General features: G+C 37.7%; 4 protein-coding genes across 8 annotated transcripts; 3 read left to right on the top strand and 1 right to left on the bottom strand.

Annotated features, from left to right (window-relative positions):
* Window positions 1–56: 56 nt before the first annotated feature.
* On the bottom strand, window positions 57–2,991 carry LOC140770230 (glycine cleavage system H protein 2, mitochondrial-like). The gene is made up of 4 exons (XM_073111302.1): window positions 2,833–2,991; window positions 2,085–2,173; window positions 1,080–1,250; window positions 57–350 (listed from the first exon to the last, which is right to left on the bottom strand). The coding sequence occupies exons 1-4, from the start codon at window positions 2,909–2,911 to the stop codon at window positions 222–224; spliced, it is 468 nt and encodes a 155-aa protein (XP_072967403.1). The 5' UTR covers window positions 2,912–2,991; the 3' UTR covers window positions 57–221.
* Window positions 2,992–3,611: 620 nt separating this feature from the next.
* LOC140771492 (ruBisCO large subunit-binding protein subunit alpha) lies at window positions 3,612–10,010 on the top strand. 3 transcript variants are annotated; one of them, XM_073113071.1, is made up of 9 exons: window positions 3,612–3,752; window positions 3,838–4,012; window positions 5,878–5,999; window positions 6,092–6,299; window positions 6,380–6,525; window positions 6,598–6,904; window positions 8,026–8,276; window positions 8,665–8,865; window positions 9,505–10,010. In XM_073113071.1, exons 1-9 carry the CDS (start codon window positions 3,690–3,692, stop codon window positions 9,790–9,792), a joined length of 1,761 nt encoding a protein of 586 aa, XP_072969172.1. In that variant the 5' UTR covers window positions 3,612–3,689; the 3' UTR covers window positions 9,793–10,010. The 3 variants fall into 3 exon arrangements, with proteins under 3 accessions (XP_072969172.1, XP_072969174.1, XP_072969173.1); XM_073113073.1 differs by lacking the exon at window positions 9,505–10,010 and having other exon boundaries at window positions 8,624–8,807; XM_073113072.1 differs by lacking the exon at window positions 3,612–3,752 and having other exon boundaries at window positions 3,849–4,012; window positions 5,868–5,999.
* Window positions 10,011–10,643: 633 nt separating this feature from the next.
* LOC140770461 (phosphoglycerate kinase, cytosolic-like) lies at window positions 10,644–14,075 on the top strand. Its single transcript, XM_073111668.1, has 6 exons — window positions 10,644–10,972; window positions 11,972–12,049; window positions 12,139–12,399; window positions 12,658–12,975; window positions 13,405–13,563; window positions 13,644–14,075. Exons 1-6 carry the CDS (start codon window positions 10,778–10,780, stop codon window positions 13,836–13,838), a joined length of 1,206 nt encoding a protein of 401 aa, XP_072967769.1. The 5' UTR covers window positions 10,644–10,777; the 3' UTR covers window positions 13,839–14,075.
* Window positions 14,076–14,650: 575 nt separating this feature from the next.
* Window positions 14,651–19,187, top strand: LOC140771276 (protein NARROW LEAF 1-like). 3 transcript variants are annotated; one of them, XM_073112752.1, is made up of 6 exons: window positions 14,651–14,931; window positions 15,699–16,208; window positions 16,410–16,553; window positions 16,978–17,218; window positions 17,656–18,156; window positions 18,260–19,187. In XM_073112752.1, exons 2-6 carry the CDS (start codon window positions 15,717–15,719, stop codon window positions 18,664–18,666), a joined length of 1,785 nt encoding a protein of 594 aa, XP_072968853.1. In that variant the 5' UTR covers window positions 14,651–14,931; window positions 15,699–15,716; the 3' UTR covers window positions 18,667–19,187. The 3 variants fall into 3 exon arrangements, with proteins under 3 accessions (XP_072968853.1, XP_072968852.1, XP_072968854.1); XM_073112751.1 differs by having other exon boundaries at window positions 15,694–16,208; window positions 18,260–19,186; XM_073112753.1 differs by having other exon boundaries at window positions 14,652–14,931; window positions 15,733–16,208; window positions 18,260–19,186.
* The last annotated feature ends 1,327 nt before the right edge of the window (window positions 19,188–20,514 follow it).

Genomic DNA, 20,514 nt, shown 5'->3' with positions numbered 1-20,514 from the left:
TGTGAGGATCAATAGACCATTTGAGCGATAAAGAGAAGAAACATGGCAGTAGAACATTGAAAAAAGAAGAAGATTCCAGGTCATTTATTATTCCAGATGTTGAAACTTTCACTGCCACACAAATATGGTCGAAAGTTTAGAACCATAAGAGCTAACAAGTTGATTACTGAGCAACAGTAAACTAAAACTATCTATTCTGTTGATCTAACTGTATGTGTGCCTTAATGTTTTGCATCTTCTTCCTCACAAAATTTTGTGTATTTCTCGGAATCCATCATCGAGTTCAACTCTCCTGCATTGCTCAATTTGACCTTGATAATCCATCCGCGGTCATATGGGCTGGCATTAATCTGAGTAAAAGCAAGATGTCAATGATTGTCTTAGCATACTTAAGCGCTCCTTGAAATACAAAAATTATGAAGAGAAGTAACAATAAGATTCACTAATAATAACAAGAGAGATATTGATCAACAAGCTTCAGAAAAGTAAGTGCACATTTTTAGAATTCGGACAACTAAATGTGGGAAAAAATGCATATAACAAAATATCTCGAGCTTTTTAGAAAAATTCCAGCATCAATACATATTAACCTTCTTGCTGCTTAAAAAGTGAACTAAAGGAGAACTGCCATTACTAAAGCTGAAGACCACATACTATCAGTAAGAAATTAGAGATATGTTTCTGAGTTATGAATGAAGTATGAGTGCAATATATGATTGATAAGAATACAAGGGAGTTGAAGATAATGAGATGACAGTCGCATATACTTATTTGGTTTTAATCATTTCTGTTTACTTTCTGTGCTACTTTCAAGTTCACATGAACAGTCCTGTTAGGAACAATACAGATGAGAGAGCATTCAAGTTAGTATGATTTTAACTTTGTTAATAGGTCTAACAAAAGAAGAAAATAGAAATGAGAGAGCAAACTAAGAAATGAATGGTAGTAAAAAGCATGACGTTGAAAGATGTGCCATGGTAAACAAAAGGGTATGTTTGCTATAGATATAGATAGAACTCAGCAATCATTCTAAGGAAGTAAACCTTTGACAAATGCAAAGTCTGCAAGCTAATACTTACCAGTCCAGGTGATTCACTAAGGTGAGTGTTTACTTCAACTATTTTTCCAGATACAGGAGAGTTGATATCACTGCTTGCCTTCACACTCTCAACTGCACCAAAATGTTTTCCCTGTGTCACATTAACACCAGCTTCCGGCAGTTCGACAAATACGACATCACCTAAGTGGTCCTGAAAACAGAGGAATACCATATATTTATTAACTAAATACAACATATTGAAAACACTATGTACTGATGATGAACATAAGAATGGTAACAAACAATTCATCGCTCTTCTGGCAGAGGTCAGGCATGCCATTGCTCATCAAGTTGAATAATGCATATATATTCAATGGAGTAAAACTGACAACTAAATGTTTTCTTGACCTTAGTAATATCATGGCATATTGGCATCGTTGAGTTTTCTCTTTTTGTTATCAAAACTAAAACCCAGGCAGAAGTATGTTCAGCAGAGCTGTTGATTTTCATTCTCATAATTTATTGTCACTTGGCATGTTGGTACCCATCCCAGTGGATAGTTCTTCAGAAATGGTTTCCATGTTATGCCCAGATCCACTCCTCACAGCATCCGAAATGGAAGTTTCAGTTTCTTTCATTTTCGTGGCCCTCTATGGAGTTTCCAGGAAGGTATAAACGGATACATTGGACCAAATTTCCAAACAGTTGGTCTGGAAACTTGAATGCAATGATATCAGATTGTTCAGGAAACATTTTCTCAGTAGTTCAAGCATCAAATGCCCCACCATCTTTCCTAGACTTTAAACTGTGAAACAAAAGAAGCAACCTAAAATGTCATAATTTCTTAATTCTTCAAGTTAAAAGTAAAATTAATGCCAAATGTGCTTCTGAAAAAATTAGAATGAAACAAAAGAAAATGGAAGCTATCAAGTCAAAAGAGTGATGATGGCATGCCTTAGCTTTTGCCAACCTACATAGAGCAAACAAGTAAGAAACTGAATTAAATTTGCTAGCATAGTGGAGCTGATCAAGTTATATAGTCAACCTGAGCATGGTCTGTTATTCCAACTGTTGCAGAATCGCCATCAACTTTAACCCATTCATGTGTATCAGCATACTTCAAATCCTTCACAACTGCCAAGAAATATGATTAGGATGATAGGTCTGTTCCAGAGCAATTTTGACCACAGCTATGCCCATAATCATGACGATTGATACAAAAGAAAAGTATATAATCTCCTTTGCTTCTCTTCATAGTATGTTAACATACTGCACATATACAGAATGTGTACTTGTTAATTGTATGATAAAAGACGAAATGATGAAGAATATTATCTTTACCAGTTTCTGCTATATACATAGATATCTCTATCTTTTAACAGTTCCTCCCACAGGAGACCAGGAAAAAGGGAAGTCCTAAGCTAATATAAAAAGGGAGTCCTAAGCTGATATAAAAAGGGAGTAGTTTAGTGAAACTGAAGCTATGGTTTCATATCAAGTTGAATTCATTGTGGAGTTGATCTTCACCTCTATTGGATAATCCAACATCCGAAATTCTCTAAAAGGTAACATTTTTACGAACCAAGAGGAGCCCAACAAAAAGAATAAAAAAAAAACCAAGACAAAGAAAACAAAACCACTAGTAAAAATCCGATCTTTAGCTCAAAAAGAACAAGATCTTTCGGTTTAGAAGCACCCAGAACTACGATCTAATGGAACAAGACCACAGTAGAATCCTCCAGTTCACCAGTGACCAAAGACACGAGATAGAAGGTTAATGATGGAGAACCTACCGGTGGAGAATGCTCTTGGGAAGGTCGAGATCCTTAGATACGAGGCGGCCCGCGAAGCCAACAACAACCTCGATGCCATTGATCGCACTCTGCGCCGTAACCTAAGCTCAATAGTAAATATTAGATTTATAGTCGCCAAAATTTATGTTGATATTCCAAAATATCTTAAACAATCCTTTGATCTGCCTCGAGATGCAAAAAACCATATATTCAGATATATATATATATAGAGAGAGAGAGAGAGAGAGAAAGTAAATAATGGCAGCAAGATTTAGATTTAATCTAATTAAATTTAGTTATATAAATGGATTAATCCATCTAATTTGATTTATTAAATGAATTACATTTGTATTTATTACCTCAATTAGATCGATCCACCAACCCGTCTATGACATAACAATATAATCATTATTCAAATAACATGTTAATCACCTAATTAACTCATTTATAACATAGAAAATTTTATTTATAACCTTGAATTTGATCTGACTCGATTACCACTCTTATTTTTTATTAATAATAACTATTTATTATTAATTTCTTATCTTTCTTTTATCAAAAGTAAAATAGTTCCTAGAAAACTTAAAATTGATCGTATAACTAATGTAGTTAAGTAGTAAATATGTTGAGAAAAATAAATGAGGAATCTAAGTGGGAGTGTAGGTTTAAATGTAATTATCTCTAACTAGATTTCAAATACTTTAATCTTATAAACTTGAAATTTATTTTGTTTTTCTTAGATTATAACTAGATTTTATAAATCCCTTTTATAGAAATATATAACTACGGCGCCGTCGAGACTTCCCTAAAAACCCGAGCAAAACCCTTCCGTTGCTCGCTTTCCCCTCCGCTAAGTGATGACCGTCTCCTCCGTCTCCTTCTCTTCACCTTTCTTCTCTCCCCAAAGCTTCTCCGTCAATGTAAAGCCCTCTCATTCTTTTACGCTCTTACGTTTCCTTGTCGTTTGCGGAACTAATCCATGGGTTCTTCTCCGTTTCTCCACAGAGAAGTAGCAAATCGAAATGGGTTCGCTTGGCATCACGAATTCCTTCTTTGGGAAGGTCCTTTACGGTGAGAGCAGGCCCAAAGAGGATAGCTTTCGGCGATGATTGCAGAAGGGGGTTGTTGGCTGGGATGGATAAGCTAGCCGATGCTGTTTCTGTTACCTTGGGGCCAAAAGGTGACGTTTTTTTTTCTTAAAAAAAAATTAGAAGCTAATCTACGTTTAAGCATTAAACTTCTCTTATTTTCCCTGTGGTATTAGGTTCTTCTTTCATTGGTTGTAATCTTAGTCTTAAAAGATTGGATTTTTCATAATTTTTATTACTCGTATTTACTGCTTAATTGGCGCTGTTCTGGAAGTGGTACTGACAGTATTGTAGAGAAGAGAAAAGGAGGAGAGAGTGAAATTCTCTTATTTGCTTGGAAAACAAGGAGACGAGAGAACAGAAAAGGAGGAAAAAGTTATCTTATTTATTTATTTATTCAGTGGGTTCATTATTCGGCTAGTCAATTGACTTGAGCAAGTTCATTCTTCCAAATTTCCCATGCTTACACCTGTTTAGTTGATCCAGGCAGGCAACCACCATCCTAGACTGTTCTTATAGTAAATTAGAAGATAGGCTGATTCTCCTTTTATGAAAAGATTGAAATATTATTTCCCACCTGCATTTTGTATTGAGTTATTGTGTGGACATCATCAGCACTCTTGTGCTTGGTTGATACCGTATTGGTCGTGAATGCTTGGTTGACAATGATGATAACGATTGCAATTTCGAGGGAAATTGAAATCCTAATCCTACTGGGTCAAGTAAGATATGAAAAGTCAAAACCGAAACTGAGTTGGAAAACACTCTAAAATCCAAATTAATTTTTTTTAATGTTGAAAAGCCTCTCTCACCAAATAGAGGAAAACAAAACCACGGATTTGATCACATGGATCAATTTAGTTCACTTAAATCGTAGATATATGATTCACTTACAACCGTTCTCACTGCACCAACAGCTATTGATTTATGTCCTTCTCATACTCGCTCTCCTTCAATGAATTACTCTGTGAAACTAAATAGCCTCCGGTTGATTGTACTCGATGTGGATCACAATAGCTCCCCTTTGGTGGTAGCCATGTATTAGCTACCGGTTAAGCTCCTTTGCTGTGCTTCAAGAAGCCAAACACACGAACAATTGAACTCCTCACACTTGATGAAAAATAAGCTCCTTTGAGGCTCCTAGAACTCTCTAATTATGATCTTTGATCTCTCTTGAGTTTCTTCAAGTTTTCTAACCTCTGTGGTCCTTTAAAGTGTGGATGAACATCTGTAATTTGGATTAAGTGAATTACAAAAAGAAATTCTGAGTCTAAAACAATTTATGAACCTTTCTTCTCAATTTTGGTCAAAGTTCTAATTATTTGAGCTCGGTTCGCACTTGACTTATATTCCACATATGTTCCATTGCCAAAATTGTGCCATGGTTAATCAAGTAAACCATTTTTATGGTATTGTTGAAATTTTTTGTTTTAGACTACACTTTGTTTCTTCGATTTCTTTGCACATATAACTCTTCCGTAAGTAGTGTGACTTGATCATACATAAAACACTAGATTGCACTACATAAATACTAGTATTTTGTATTCACAAGTTTGTCATTGTAAAATATTGCCCTTATAATTAATGACTTAACTAGACTCTTGAGTAAGAACATGGTGAAGCAGTGATCGTAATAGTCTCCTTGAACATGGTGAAGCTGTGATCATAATAGTTTCCTAACTTTTGTGGTAGCACATAGCCCACACTATAGGCTTCCTGAGACAGTTATTAAGAAAACACCATATACCATGTCCTGTTATTGTTGGTACTGCAGCATTTTCAGTCGTTATGTAGATGACCATTAATGCTAGCTGCTTTCAGATGAAGATTCATTTTTCCTCAGCTGAGATCATGTTTATAGACAACATGTCCCTCTTTAGCATTTAATCTCTATACCAAAAGCAATGAAACTTTAAGCCCTGATTTTCGTCATTTAAAACTGAATAGATCATTGCAGGGCGAAATGTTGTTATTGATGAGCAGGGAGTACCTAAAGTAATCAATGATGGTGTTACAATAGCTCGGGCCATTGAACTCTCAGATTCAATTGAAAATATTGGTTCCATGTTACTTCAAGAGGTCCTTACTGCAACTTCCTTTTCCTTCTTTTAAAGAGCATGTTTTTCGGATGCTTAGACTGTTGCTTTTTCTTTCTGAACTATATTAATCAGGTCGCATCCAAGACAAATGACTCTGCAGGTGATGGGACCACCACTGCAATTGTTTTGGCCCGGGAAATGATCAAGTTGGGGTTGTTGGCAGTTGCTACTGGGGCTAACCCAGTATGTTTGAGAAAGGGCATTGATAAAGCTGTCAGTGAACTGATTCAGGTCTTGAGGAACAAATGTATTTCTGTGAGTGGAAAAGAAGACATAAAAGGTAAAAGTGTTCCTCAAATGGATGGTAGAAAATATGACACAAGTTCATGGAAATCTTTACTTTGCTACTTATTTTTTCAGCTATAGCTGCAATATCTGCTGGAAATGATGATTTTGTTGGGGATCTTATTGCTGAAGCCATAGAGAAAATTGGTCCTGATGGAGTAATCTCTATTGAATCATCCTCCTCTATTGATACTATAATTGAAGTTCAAGAGGGAATGAAGGTATCTTCAGTTGATCTTGTGGATGACATTTCAATTTATTGTTATTCACTGACCATATAATTATCTTTACAGATCGACAAGGGGTATATATCCCCACACTTCATCACAAACCAGGATAAATCATTAGTTGAGTTTCAGAATGCGAAAGTACTTGTAACTGATCAAAAGGTGACAAATATCAAAGACATCATCCCGTTGTTGGAGAAAACCACTCAGCTAAGTGTTCCGTTATTAATTATTGCTGAAGATGTTTCAAGTGAAGTGCTAGCTACATTGGTTCTTAACAAATTGAGAGGATTATTAAATGTTGCGGCAATCAAATGTCCTGGTTTTGGAGATGGAAAGAAGGCTCTTCTCCAGGATATTGCTCTGATGACAGGTGAATATATATATATATACCTCTAATTTTCCAATTATTTGGATTCTGAAGTTTCTGCTTTGATTATCCCCATGAAAATTTTTTGTTATGTGAAGAGGGACAAAATGTAAAGTTTACTGATACTGAACACACCATTTTGCTGTAAATATACCTGAACCTGAATCTCAATATTTTGGGAGAACATGAATTATTTTGCAAAAGTAGTTCATTTTGTACCATTGGGTTTCTTATCTTTTATGAGAGTTCATTTCTCCATACTTTGTCATAGTACAACTGCCAATATCCCATATCGACTGGGATCAGCTACATGAATCTTGTTTTCCTTATGTTTAGTTCTTCGTCATATCTATCCTCATTGTGTCTACTGTCTCTTTCTCACTTATGCATTCTAGTGTTAGTTGATGTTTGTTTTCTGAGTAACCACTTTCAATACCTCACTCTTTCTTATTTTTACATTCTGAAATTTGCGGATTTGTTTTTGTCTTTCTTTCTTTTTGTTGTATTTTATCTTGATTTTGTCCCTGAAGCAAAAAAGAAAAAGATTAGTAGCAAAGAGAAGCTTGATTGGAGAATGTTTGAAAATTGAAAGAAAAAAAAACAGTCTGTATAAATGAAGAAGGTAAGATTTGTTTCCTAGCAATTTTCTTTTGTAACTTGAATAAAGGATTTCTGTAGAAAACAAAAGCACCTGACAGAATATTCTGGAGTATTATTTTCTAATATCTGAAAAACAGAAAATAGTGCTTACGCTTCTAGCCTCCTCAATCTCTGCTTTGCCTGCTTCTTTCCTTTCCTTCCTTACTAGTAGAACTGTTAGACTCGCATAGGTGGGTGTCATGTCAAAACAAACAGAATAGGATATGTGGCCCCCAGATATTCATGGATTTCTCACAAGTATAAGATTGAATGCTATAACTCCTATTAGTATGAAAACTGGGTATCGGTTCAAAACAAAATTCATTGATTGAGGTTAAGTGACATTGGCATTAGCATTTTCTTTCGGAGGGAAACAGAGGGTTCTCGTTGATTCAAACCCTTGGTACAAACAACCCATATAATGGATTAAACAATACTCAACAAGGCCTATAGGTTACTTATAACTATATTCTGCAATGATGCAGGTGCAGATTTTCTTGCCAGTGACTTGGGCTTGACACTTCATGGTGTTACATCTGACCAACTAGGTATTGCTCAGAAGATAACAATAACAAGTAACTCAACAACAATTGTCGCAGACCCCTCTATGAAAGCAGAAATTCAGGCAAGAATTTCACAAATAAAGAAAGATATTGGTGAAACTGATAGTGCCTACCTGTCGAGGAAGCTATCTGAAAGGGTTGCAAAACTCTCAAGTGGTGTAGCCGTGATCAAGGTTAGCTGCTTCATTTCGTCTGTATCAAGCTCCTTTGATATAAGAAGCTGAAATATTGAATTGCAATTACTTACATGTGGTAGTTTTTACAAACATAACTTTCTAAGCTTTTGGTTCATTAAGGATTCAATAAAGAATTTGATCTACCCGAATCATTTGTGACTGCTTAAGATGCATGTTAACCTGTTTAAGCTATCCACGTCAAATATTAGCAGCCTGTGACCAGCTTAGATTTCTGATTACTCCGGTGCTTTGATCTGGATAAGAACTTTGGTTAACATTATGTGTTTCTGTTTAACGTGTAGATTGAAATGTCAAGAGTAAGTGAATCTTGTGAAATTTGTTAGGGTGTTGCTGTGGATTTTGAAGAAATGCAAATGATATTTAGGTAGGGGCACCCACTGAAGCTGAGCTTGAGGACAGGAAACTTAGAGTTGAGGACGCAAAGAATGCAACTTATGCTGCCATAGATGAAGGCATAGCGCCTGGAGGTGGGGCGACGCTCATACAATTGTCAAAGCATATCCCCATGATTATGGATCTTATTGATGACCCAGAAGAAAAGATTGGGGCTGGCATAGTTGGAAAGGTCTGCTTTCTTCTGTATCTGACTGATATTATCATCCCATAGCATGATTATGAAAAGTGGTTGCAGAAATACATTTTATCATTGTATAGTTGAGTCATTCCTTATACTGAAGCAAATCTTCTATCTTCCATTTTTGTTAATTTAATTAATTCTTTTACTAGTGATATTCTTAGACTACTGTTAAAGCATAAGTAGTTATTCCCCCATATTGCACTTGATTGCATCTGCACATCATGATGCCAGGTTGAAAACTTTCATTGTGAATATCTAGTCATGCACCAAATAGAAAGATAAGCAGGAATTACTCTTATGTTCTAGGTTGTAATAAGATCTAATTGAGGTAAAAGAATCTCTCTCGCTGACGAACATCTTCTATATCTGACATGTGAGGTGTTGCCATAGATCTATTCCGTAGATAAGGTTCATAGTCAAGTTGATATTATTACGTGGTGATGATCAGTTACTCTCTCTGTCAAATAAAGATGCATATGAATCTAGTTACTATCTTATCGCATAAAATTCTGCCACTTTCAAATGACATATAAGTTGAAAGTCAAGAAGAGGGAGTTTCTTTCGCGAGTCAAAAGAAGTCATTATTAAGATGTATGGTCTGACTCAAGCTTTTTCGTTAAATTTCAGGCACTTCTTATACCCGCTTCCACCATAGCTCGTAACGCAGGGCATGATGGTTCAGCTGTCGTGGAGAAGCTTCTTGCTAGTGAATGGCGGATCGGATACAACGCAATGACCGACAAATATGAAGACCTCCTTAAATCTGGTGTTGTGGACCCATGTAGAGTCTCAAGGTGCGCACTCCAGAATGCAGCTTCTATCACTGGGATTGTTCTAATGACCCAAGCAGCCATGGTTGATAAAATAAAGGAGCCCAAGCCTGCAGTTCCCCTTCTTCCCGGTGTTACTCCATAGCTGTACAATACCTAACTAACTGAGAGAAGCTCTTGTTAACAAAAAAAATTGTTCAAAAAGAAGGTGAAAGTCTTCCTGTTTCATTACGAAACTTTAGTATTCCTTTTTCTTTAGAGAGAAATTTTGTAGAGTGAAGTTCTATTTAATTGCAGAATGAATCAATTAAAGTATATAATTGGGTGGTTTAGTCCACTCGTAGTTTGAGATTTGGTTCGAAATTTCTCCATTTCTTACTTAGCATGATTAAACGAAGGGCGAAGGCCTCTCTCATTCCCTTTATATATTATAATGGGTCAATTCAAAGTTTCTAAGAGAGTAAGTTATTAGTGTAGTTCAGTTGTTGAGTCATTATTATTTAATGATAAGGTTATATTCGATGAATTCTCTTATCGAAGCACTATATATGTTTGGAGTATTTTATATATATATATATATATATATATTTTGGGCTCATTATAGTTTGTCTCTTTTAAGTTAACTTGACAGTGAAAAGAAGATTAGTCTAGTTATCTAATTTATATATCGGCTAGCTTATAATTAGCCTTAACCGTTATGATCTTTGAAATAAAAAATAATTATAATGTTCAATCTAGTTATCTTAGTATCACTAGGATCATCAAATGTACACGTCAGAGATCAAGCCGTCAAATTCTTCGTATAAAATCGTTGTTTTAATCTCAGCCGTTCTTTCTGCGGCCCACTGTAAGGTATCAACCCGCGGCGGCTCACCGAACCCGCCGCCGCACGCACATCGAAGGTAGTCTAATTCGTACTCTGCGCATGTTAGCAATGCCATCTTAATATACGCCCTCCTCGTCTTATATTAAAGGACCAACCTTTCTTTCTTCTCTCGCTCTTCTCTCCTCTGTTCTCCGTTCTCTCTCTATTACTTGTTCCAGCTCTTTTGGTGAATCCTTCGTGGGATTTCTTCCTTTTGCCGAGATCTTATCTAGGTTTCTCTTACTGTGATTGATTTTGTTCGGAAATGGCGACGAAGAGGAGTGTTGGCGATCTCGAGGGAGCCGATCTCAAGGGGAAGAAGGTGTTCGTGAGGGTGGATCTAAATGTGCCGTTGGATGACAACCAGAAGGTTACGGATGACACCAGGATTCGCGCCGCAGTTCCCACCATCAAGTACTTGATGGAGCACGGCGCCAAGGTCATCCTCTGCAGCCATCTGGTGAGATCCTTGGGTTCTATCTTTTCTCCTTCCTTTTCTCTTTTCCCTTAGATGGGGTTTTCTCGGATTCTTATGATCCTCTTGTTGCTCTCGTAAAGGTGCTATCTTTGTCGTTTTTTTATATAGATTTTCTTATGATCGTGTTCTGAACTTTTAGTTCTATGCTGGTTAATCAATCCCAACTGTTGAGAAGTCTGAAAATTTCTAGTGAGAATGTTTGGTTGTATAGAATGTAATAGAAAAATGTTGAAGCTACTATCGCAATGGTTTGACTTTATGTTTGTTACAAGTACATGAATTGTATCGAACTGCTAATTGATAAAATAATAAGGGAAAAAGGAAAAAGATATACGTGTAAACCATGGTATTGACGCGTCCATTTGATTTTGTAACTGTCTCGCGTCATGCGATGCTTTTGTTTGTTTTACCTCGCGTCATGTGGTTTTAAGTGCATTGTTGGTCTAAATGTTTCCACTCTGTTACCCTTTAAGTACTACCCAATCTTTGTCGTTTGGAAAATTTATTGGTGTTTATTTAGATGGATGATATGTCACTACTTGTACCAGTTAATGCTACAGTAGATATAGTTTCAAGTGTTTGGTTCATCTAATGAGAGGAACTTGGGGGAGGGCGATATTTTTAGTGCGGTTGGGCGAAGATATTAAGATCAATAATTCTTGATTTATCCACTTCTCCTATTATTTGTTTCCTATTCTCGGCCATGGGGACATTACTTTAAGTCTTTGTCTTATTACCATCTATTTGTGGGACGTCATCTTAAATATGGTACTTTGGCAGCCCAATGACCTTGCAGTAGATGATAAGCCTGTGAATTTTGGAGGGATTGTTCTGCAGCCTTAGTATAACCTGCCATTTATCTCCTAAATTTGGCATTCTTTTAACCATAATGTGTTGAATTACTTCACTGTTATGAATCTGTCATCTTTTGCTATTTTGCTAGTTAATTTGGAATTGGTGGTTAATGTTTTGAATTTGCAGGGTCGTCCTAAAGGTATTACTCCAAAGTACAGCTTGAAGCCTCTTGTGCCAAGGCTATCTGAACTTCTTGGTGTAACTGTACGTGGAATCATCCCTCAGTCAATCCCTCTCTTTTTAATTGCCGAATTACACCTTTTGACTCCTGATGATTTGATGCACGCACATAGGTTGAGATGGCCAATGATTGCATTGGTGAAGAAGTTGAAGGATTGGTGGCTGCACTACCAGATGGAGGTGTTCTACTGCTTGAAAATGTGCGGTTTTACAAGGAAGAAGAGAAGAACGTTCCTGAGTTTGCCAAGAAGCTAGCATCACTTGCTGATGTCTATGTAAATGATGCCTTCGGTACGGCTCATAGAGCTCATGCTTCAACTGAGGGAGTTACCAAGTTTTTGAAGCCATCCGTTGCTGGCTTCCTTATGCAGAAGGTATGCTTGAGGCCTCATTACTGATTCAATTTGCTATACTTTGCCCATTTCTTTCCATATCGTGGATCTGTGGTCTTGGATGTCTAGGCACATCTGTTTTCTTCATCCTACCATCTCTCGCTGCTAAATAGAACACACCGCAGTTACACGAAGTGTCATTCTGAAAATGCTGCATGCTTCTTTCCATCCATTTCATGTGGTAATTCTGTAGTTGTTTTGTGCATAGGGTTTGACACTAAAATCTTATCTTTATATTAGGAACTTAATTATCTTGTTGGAGCTGTGGCCAATCCTGAGAAACCATTTGCTGCAATTGTTGGTGGGTCTAAGGTGTCAACCAAGATTTGTGTGATAGAATCTCTGCTGGAGAAGGTTGATATCCTCCTCCTTGGCGGTGGAATGATTTTTACATTTTACAAGGCACAAGGATACTCAATTGGATCATCACTTGTGGAGGAAGACAAGCTTGACCTTGCCACAGCACTTCTAGAGAAAGCAAAGTCTAAGGGAGTGTCTCTTCTGCTGCCTACCGATGTCGTGGTAGCTGACAAGTTTGCTGCAGATGCAGAGAGCAAGGTTTGTTCATTTACTTCTGCTAATATTTGTGTCGTGTTTCTTAGTTTAATCATATCGTAGTAGGAAAAAAGTTGAACCGTGGAGAATTTTAGAATCATACATACTCTGGACCATTGATCTTAGCATCATTTGAAGTGATGTCCTGAGTTGAAATTTCTTGTCATATCATTTAAATTTCAAATTTCGTGTATTAAGCAAAATCAGTTATCAGTTACATTGGGCTCACTAAAGACTAGAAGATAGGAGATTCATGACGAGTACATTAGAAGAAATAGCTCCAAAAGGATTCCTTTCCTTGAGGAATAGATGCATTCTCAGACATATGAACCAGTGTTAATTACTGGAAACTAGTTTGATTGGCATGTTAGCTGCTTGTATGCATCGAGGGTTGTCAATTCAGTTTTGACATAATTCTGGTTTTCCCTTCAGGTTGTAGCAGCATCTGACATCCCTGTTGGTTGGATGGGTCTAGACATTGGACCAGACTCTGTCCAAACTTTCAGCGAATCGTTGGATACCACCAAGACTATCATTTGGAACGGACCGATGGGGGTGTTCGAGTTCGAGAAGTTTGCAGTGGGAACCGAGGTAAATGGCAATACCATCCTTACATTGACAGTCATGTTTCAACTTGTTGATGCAGTGGATAAATTTTGTTAATTCTGTAGGCGATAGCGAAGAAGTTGGCTGAACTCAGCGGTAAGGGGGTAACAACCATCATTGGAGGCGGTGACTCTGTTGCAGCTGTCGAGAAGGCAGGGCTTGCTGACAAGATGAGCCACATCTCGACCGGAGGTGGTGCGAGCTTGGAGCTATTGGAAGGCAAGACTCTTCCGGGTGTTCTTGCTCTGGACGATGCTTGAGCACCTTAGAAGCGTAACTGTCTACTACTTCTTACACTGAGATAGCTTGTGCTGAGATGATGTACATGGCTCTTGTAATGAGTTTCCTCTCTTTGAACCTCTCTCAAGTTAATGTTGTACTGCTTTGCTTTGCTTTTGTATGAGGAGAGCTAATAAAACTATCACTTGCAGTAGCTATGGTGCTATTGTCTCAACTAGCTCTGCTTATGATCATGGAGTAAGATGAGATTGTTGATCTCTGGTGTTTCTTTTTCATACTCCTGAGACATTTGGAATTACGATCTTATACATTTGAACAATAAAGCAAAGAAAACAGCAAGATAACTGATGATGTGATGAGCTCTCAGGGTTGACTTGGCGACCAGGATGTGATGAATATTATCTAATTCCTACAACTAGAAGAAAAATTAAAGAAAAGAAAGAAAGAAAGAAAATTAATGCAGCTAAGACTGGATATCTGCAGCAATTATGACGGACGGGTATCGTGGTAGCCAGTCGGATAGAGATTTATCACAAAATGGATTTTAAAGTGAGAATAGACATTTTTGAATAATTTATGATGATGGGTAGTTTCGGTATTTTACAACGTCTTAATGGCTCATTTGAATTATCGTAGATGCATATAAAGATATTTCACTTCGTTAAATAAGAAGGTATGTGAAAAAGAATCACTTGAAATACCCACCATACCCTTGATGTATTATGACAGTCTCAATTAACTTGAAAAAACTATGAATAATCGAGAATTAGCTTAGTTGCAACAATGGTCATCCTTCGGTCATCGCTTCCCTCTTCAAAAGCTTAAGAAAAAAGCTGTGGTCTTTTTCACACAGTGCCTTTGGCCCATTATTACTCTCTCTCCTCTCTCTCTCTCTCTCTCTCTCTCTCACACTCTCTCTCTCGCAATAACCACAGTCTTCTTCTCTGTGGCTCCTGCAAGCTGGCGCCTTCCATTAGAACCCAACAGTGAAAGATTCCTGCTCCCATTCGCTAATTGGGCGGCTCCCCAAGAGGCACCTAAGTCCTTGAAACGGCTCTTGCGGAGCTACTACGGCCTCTTCTCTGTCTGTACTTCGTTGCTTTTGATCTCTCGGTAAGCCGCCTTCTCCTCCTAGTCTGGCTTCAGAATTACTCTAAAGATCGCATTTTTCGCTGAACTATGTGATTAGAATGGCGAAAGGAGTGATTTTTAGATGGGGCTGTTGCTATCCTTGTCCTTTCTGCTTTCAGCTAGGTATTGGGTTTCTTAGCTTTGTGGGGGGGTTTTGGAAGAAATTGGATGGAATTGGAGTTTGATCCTCTTTTGATCAGTTTCGGCTTCTTAGTCTCTGTGGCTCATTAGAGGTGTTGCCTCTTAAATTAGGATTGGCCTTTTTGTGGGATCGATGGTCTGGGTTTCTTTGGCTTCTCGTTTATTGGTTTCAACTTCCTGTAAATGGATTAATTGGGAAAATCTACTAAATTTGCATCTTTTAGCTCTTCTCTTACTTTGTTCTAGCTGTCCGGTTGACCAAGGTAAAAACTGACTTGCTTCTAATTTTCATGACCTTTTAAACATAAAGAAGGGAAAATCTACCATCCTTCTCATGTGATTTTTTCGTGGATCATGTACGTATCTCATTCTTCATGTATACTATGATGGTTTACTTGAAACTTCTTAATGAAAATGATCAGTTTGATTTAATTGAAGAATATGCAAACTTTACTTTCTCGTCTCTTTCTCCATATTCTGGAGTACTGCAGATGTTGAGTTCATTCTTTCTTTTCCCTCTTTTTTGGGTCTTGGGAGGGTGGTTGGTTTGACTTCCTCAACTCTATAGCCTGAACATCTTGAAGATTTTTGGCTTTAATGCAGTGCAGGCTTAGGAAATAATTTGCATGACGTGGCTTTCAGAAAATTTGGCACTGCACTCAGGGTCAACACAGTCAGAAGAATCAGCCTTGGACATGGAGAGGAAGACATGCAATCATCACTTGTTTCCTTCTTATAGTCCATCCCCTCTCCAAGCAGTTGCTTCTGGTGGTCAACACTCTGAAAGCACTGCTGCCTATTTTTCATGGCCTACCTCCACATTACTGCATGGAGCTGTTGAAGGACGGGCAAATTACTTCGGGAACCTTCAGAAAGGAGTACTGCCGGGCAATCTTGGCCGATTGCCAAAAGGACAGCAAGCCACCACATTGCTTGACTTGATGACTATAAGAGCATTTCACAGCAAGATCTTACGTCGTTTTAGTCTTGGTACAGCAATAGGTTTCCGAATCAGGAAGGGGACATTGACTGACATACCAGCAATTCTTGTTTTCGTTGCTCGAAAGGTTCACAGAAAGTGGCTTAGCCCTAGCCAGTGCCTACCGGCTGCTCTTGAGGTACATATTAGTTTATGTTTTTCAAGCTTCACCATACAATTGAAGAATGATATAGACTTATACTTAGCTTTTAGAACAGTTAGATGATGTATTCTTATAATTGGTTGAGCATTTCAATTTAGCTATGCTGAAATTTTATGGTTTAAAGATATACTCTCACAGTTATCAACTTAATATTCACTTGGCTATGTCATGAAACAGGGGCCTGGCGGTGTATGGTGTGATGTGGATGTTGTGGAGTTCTCCTACTATGGTGCACCAGCACCAACTCCCAAAGAACAATTGTATGATGAGCTCGTTGATGGCTTGCGGGGCAGTGATCCATGTATAGGTTCAGGTTCTCAGGTGCTCCTTTAAACTTGTCAATATTCCAAATTCTTTTTTGTAAGCTATCTTCCTGAATAAGGTGCCCTTCATACTGCTGCAAATTGTCTGAGGCATTTCTTGCCAAATTGAAATAGACGTAGGATAGAAACCCTTAAGAACCTCAGTCAAATTGCTTGTGTTAGATCAACAATATCATCTGCCTCAATTATTTATCAGCATAGATCTTTGTAACATATCATTGACTTAATGGTTAGTTTAATTGTTTCATCGGTCTTTAAACACCTAATGTTTCAATGAAAATGAAATTCAAGCCTGATCACCTTTTTTGAGGGATTTGAGTCATTTGACATACACTAATTCTCCCTTCATTTGATGATCTGGCTCCTTTCCATACATGCTTGTGGTTCTTCAGTTGTTCAGAATTTTCTGTACTCATTTTCAGGTGGCAAGCCAAGAAACATATGGAACTTTAGGTGCCATTGTGAAGAGTCGAACTGGCAACAAACAAGTTGGTTTCCTCACAAACCGGCATGTTGCAGTTGACCTGGACTATCCTAACCAGAAGATGTTTCATCCTTTACCACCCAACCTTGGACCTGGAGTTTATCTCGGTGCTGTTGAGAGGGCAACATCTTTTATTACTGATGATGTTTGGTACGGGATCTATGCTGGAACAAACCCAGGTAACATAGTTCCAGAGTATTAGTAAAGGGTGTGATTGCAGCAATTTAGCATCTCAATTGGCAATCCTTTAGTTCTGATTCTTATTCATCCTTAAATCTTGGCACCACATTCATCTAAATTCAAGACGGATTTTGGTACAAGCATCTTTATATAACCATAATTAGTCAAATAAAAAAAGATTTCTTCTGACCTTAAGATTACATTTCCTTTTCTTTTTCCTTTAGTAGTCATCGAATTATCAAACTATAGGGTGAAAATTCTTTATGACTATAAAGAATGTCAATGCCTTAATCTTTTATCAGTTCGTACCAATCCATTTATAAATTCATCTTGATTTAGCAACGAGCATTCCTCTTTGTAATTTCTTTCGTGCATTTCATTTTCAAATGACGTTCTAATTCCCAAATATACTCCTTATTTTCTTATGCATCTGCAGAAACATTTGTCCGAGCTGATGGGGCATTTATCCCGTTTGCTGATGACTTCGACATTTCCAGTGTCACTACTTCAGTGAAAGGAGTGGGCGAGATTGGAGATGTGAAGGTTATAGACCTACAATCACCAATTAATAGTCTCATAGGAAGGCAAGTTGTGAAGGTCGGAAGGAGCTCTGGTTTGACAACCGGAACTGTAACAGCCTATGCACTTGAGTACAATGATGAGAAAGGAATATGTTTTTTCACAGATTATCTTGTTGTTGGTGAGAACCAACAAACATTTGATCTTGAAGGTGATAGTGGGAGCCTTATTATTTTAACTGGGCAAGACGGTGAGAAACCACAACCTATCGGAATAATATGGGGTGGTACAGCTAATCGTGGGAGGTTGAAGCTTAAAAGTGGCTATGGTCCGGAGAATTGGACTAGTGGAGTTGATCTTGGTCGCCTTCTTGATCTTCTTGAGCTTGATCTTATCACAAACAGTGAAGGTCTACGAGGTTTGTTCTTTTTTACCTTTACTGAAGAATCTCTGTCATACCGAAGTTGCTGTTTGCTTTGTCCTTTCTGACAAATTGATTGATGCTTGTTTTGTGGTTAAAGATGCACTAGAGGAGCAAAGACTTGCTTTAGCTGCAGCAGTTAATTCTGCTGTTGGGGATTCTTCTCCCACAGCGGATGGGCTTCCAAATGAACAGATTGGTGAAATTTATGAACCTCTAGGTATTAATATCCAACAACTACCACCTCCTGGTGTTTCCCATTCTGGGATGGACCAACCTTTTGCACATACCGAGTTTCATGTGGACACAGTTGAGACTGCGAAGAATGTCGAAGAGCATCAGTTTATTCGGGACTTCATCAGTATGTCTCCAATGCGCTGTAACCAAGAAGGTAATCTTGAGCTGAATAATCTCTCTGCACTAAGAACTTCATCTGATGAAGACCTTTGCGTCTCTCTTCATTTGGGGGATCGAGAACCTAAACGGCAGCGCTCTGATCCCAACTGAGTTTAGGTTTTCAACACTTTATTGACAAGAACCTTCTGAGGATGCATTTTATACTACAGAAAGTTGCATTCATCTGCAGGAATAGGTATGGATTCTTAAATAGAAAATTCGAATTATGTTTTTCCTAAGGAGTAAGGAGCAGATTTAACTTGTTAACTTATGTTTAACTAGTGAAAAGCCTGCACTTGAGAATCATTTATGCCCTTTTCTATGGCAACCAGTCAGTGTTCCTGCAGTTTTGCACATTCAAGTGATTTATGTATAAACTTTTCCTAATGTGAGAAAAAGAATGTGCAAGGTATATCTTTTACCTTGTTTAATTTTTAAGCTCCATTTTGTTTCAAGTGTCAGAAGGATCTTTGTTGGATTCTTGGAAGCCTTTTAGCTTAACATGATATGAATCAAAAAGCCATATGACTAAAACATGAAAATTTTAGATCAATCACTAAGATCAGATCTGCCGCACACATTTCTGGAGTAAATTAAAAAGGAAATCATGAAACAGCAGACATGTTGGGACAAGAACTCGGTTGTGGATCATGTTGCTCATCTTTTCTCTCTCTTTTTTTTTTTCTTTTTTCTTTTGAAGGATAGCCTGTAGGCACATGTTGCTTGTCATGTTTTCGAAGTTAATGAACATCTTAGTGAAAAAGTCGCATCTTTGTTGCAACTTACTGAAAGCAGTTGGTCTGAGTGTCTATTGCTTCTATCAGATGAATGAAAACCAATACAAAATAAGGCTGCAAGCCTGCAAGTTAACAGGATTATTCATGAGCTTGGGAATCAGTATTGCCCTGATCAAGTTGGGTTATTTATTTTTAGTGTAGAAGTCAAGCTCAAGCTCTGTTAAGAGCCTAGCGTGAACTCCAATTTTTCGACAAGGCAAGTTTGGAGGAATTTACCTAGTAATTAACTTGAGAATTCTGATATCCTTCTTAGCCTTTATGTGGTGTGTAAAACTTCCTAATGAAGAAGGTATAATTCATTGTCAGTGAAGGAGTTAGTAGAGCTTTATACAGTTACAGCATAAGACTTTGCAGTTCATGCACTTCTCCATAAAAGAGAAACATGATAGCCAACACAAAAAGAAGAGTGCTATGGAACAACAACTTGCAAAAGCAAATCACTGGAAGAAGTTAATGGTAAGAAAGGGAAGTTAGTGTAGCCGTTTGTAGATACTGACAGATAGAAAAGTAAAGGAAATGACAATAGTTGTACATACCTTTGAATTTTGTTTGGAGAATTGAAGCGATGATCAATCTTTCTCCTGCATATTTTTGTTGGTTGTGAGTGATTAAAACAACAAGATGATACGATAGAATCTAACCCCTGTCTTCTCATCCTTCAGACTATCTTCTTGCTCAGAGTGAGACAGACACACACATGAAATAGAATCATGCAGCGTGAAAACAATTAGATCTTCAACAATAGCACACATGAGAAGGGAAAGAGAGGGGGGAAGGAGAAGTGTGAATTGTTATGACAAGCCATGCATGGTGGTGATGGTTGCTTAAGAGGCTCTCACATTTCATCCCCTGCAGACCCTCGTGACACTGGATTGGCCTTTCTCTGTTTGTCTATATGAAATGCACCTCAATACCATTTTCTCCCTACTTGAAAACAAAATATCACTTAATATCGATTGTTTTCTTTCAGTTATGGGCATTGGTACTTTGGTACCTTGCTACAGCTACTGACAGTCACCCTTTTCTCTCCTCTCTCTCTCTCTCTCTCTACACACACACACACACATATTCATAAATTTATAATTCACTCTACTTTTATTGGATTTAGAGAAAGGTATCAAGGATGGACATTTCTTTTTTTAAAGATTAATTGAATATATTT

This window comes from Typha angustifolia, chromosome 11 (assembly GCF_048772165.1).
Source record: "Typha angustifolia cultivar Huaian chromosome 11, ASM4877216v1, whole genome shotgun sequence".
NCBI classification, from domain to species: Eukaryota; Viridiplantae; Streptophyta; class Magnoliopsida; order Poales; family Typhaceae; genus Typha; species Typha angustifolia.
Note: the sequence above shows the minus strand (reverse complement) of the source record. Positions and strands in the feature narration are given on the sequence as shown.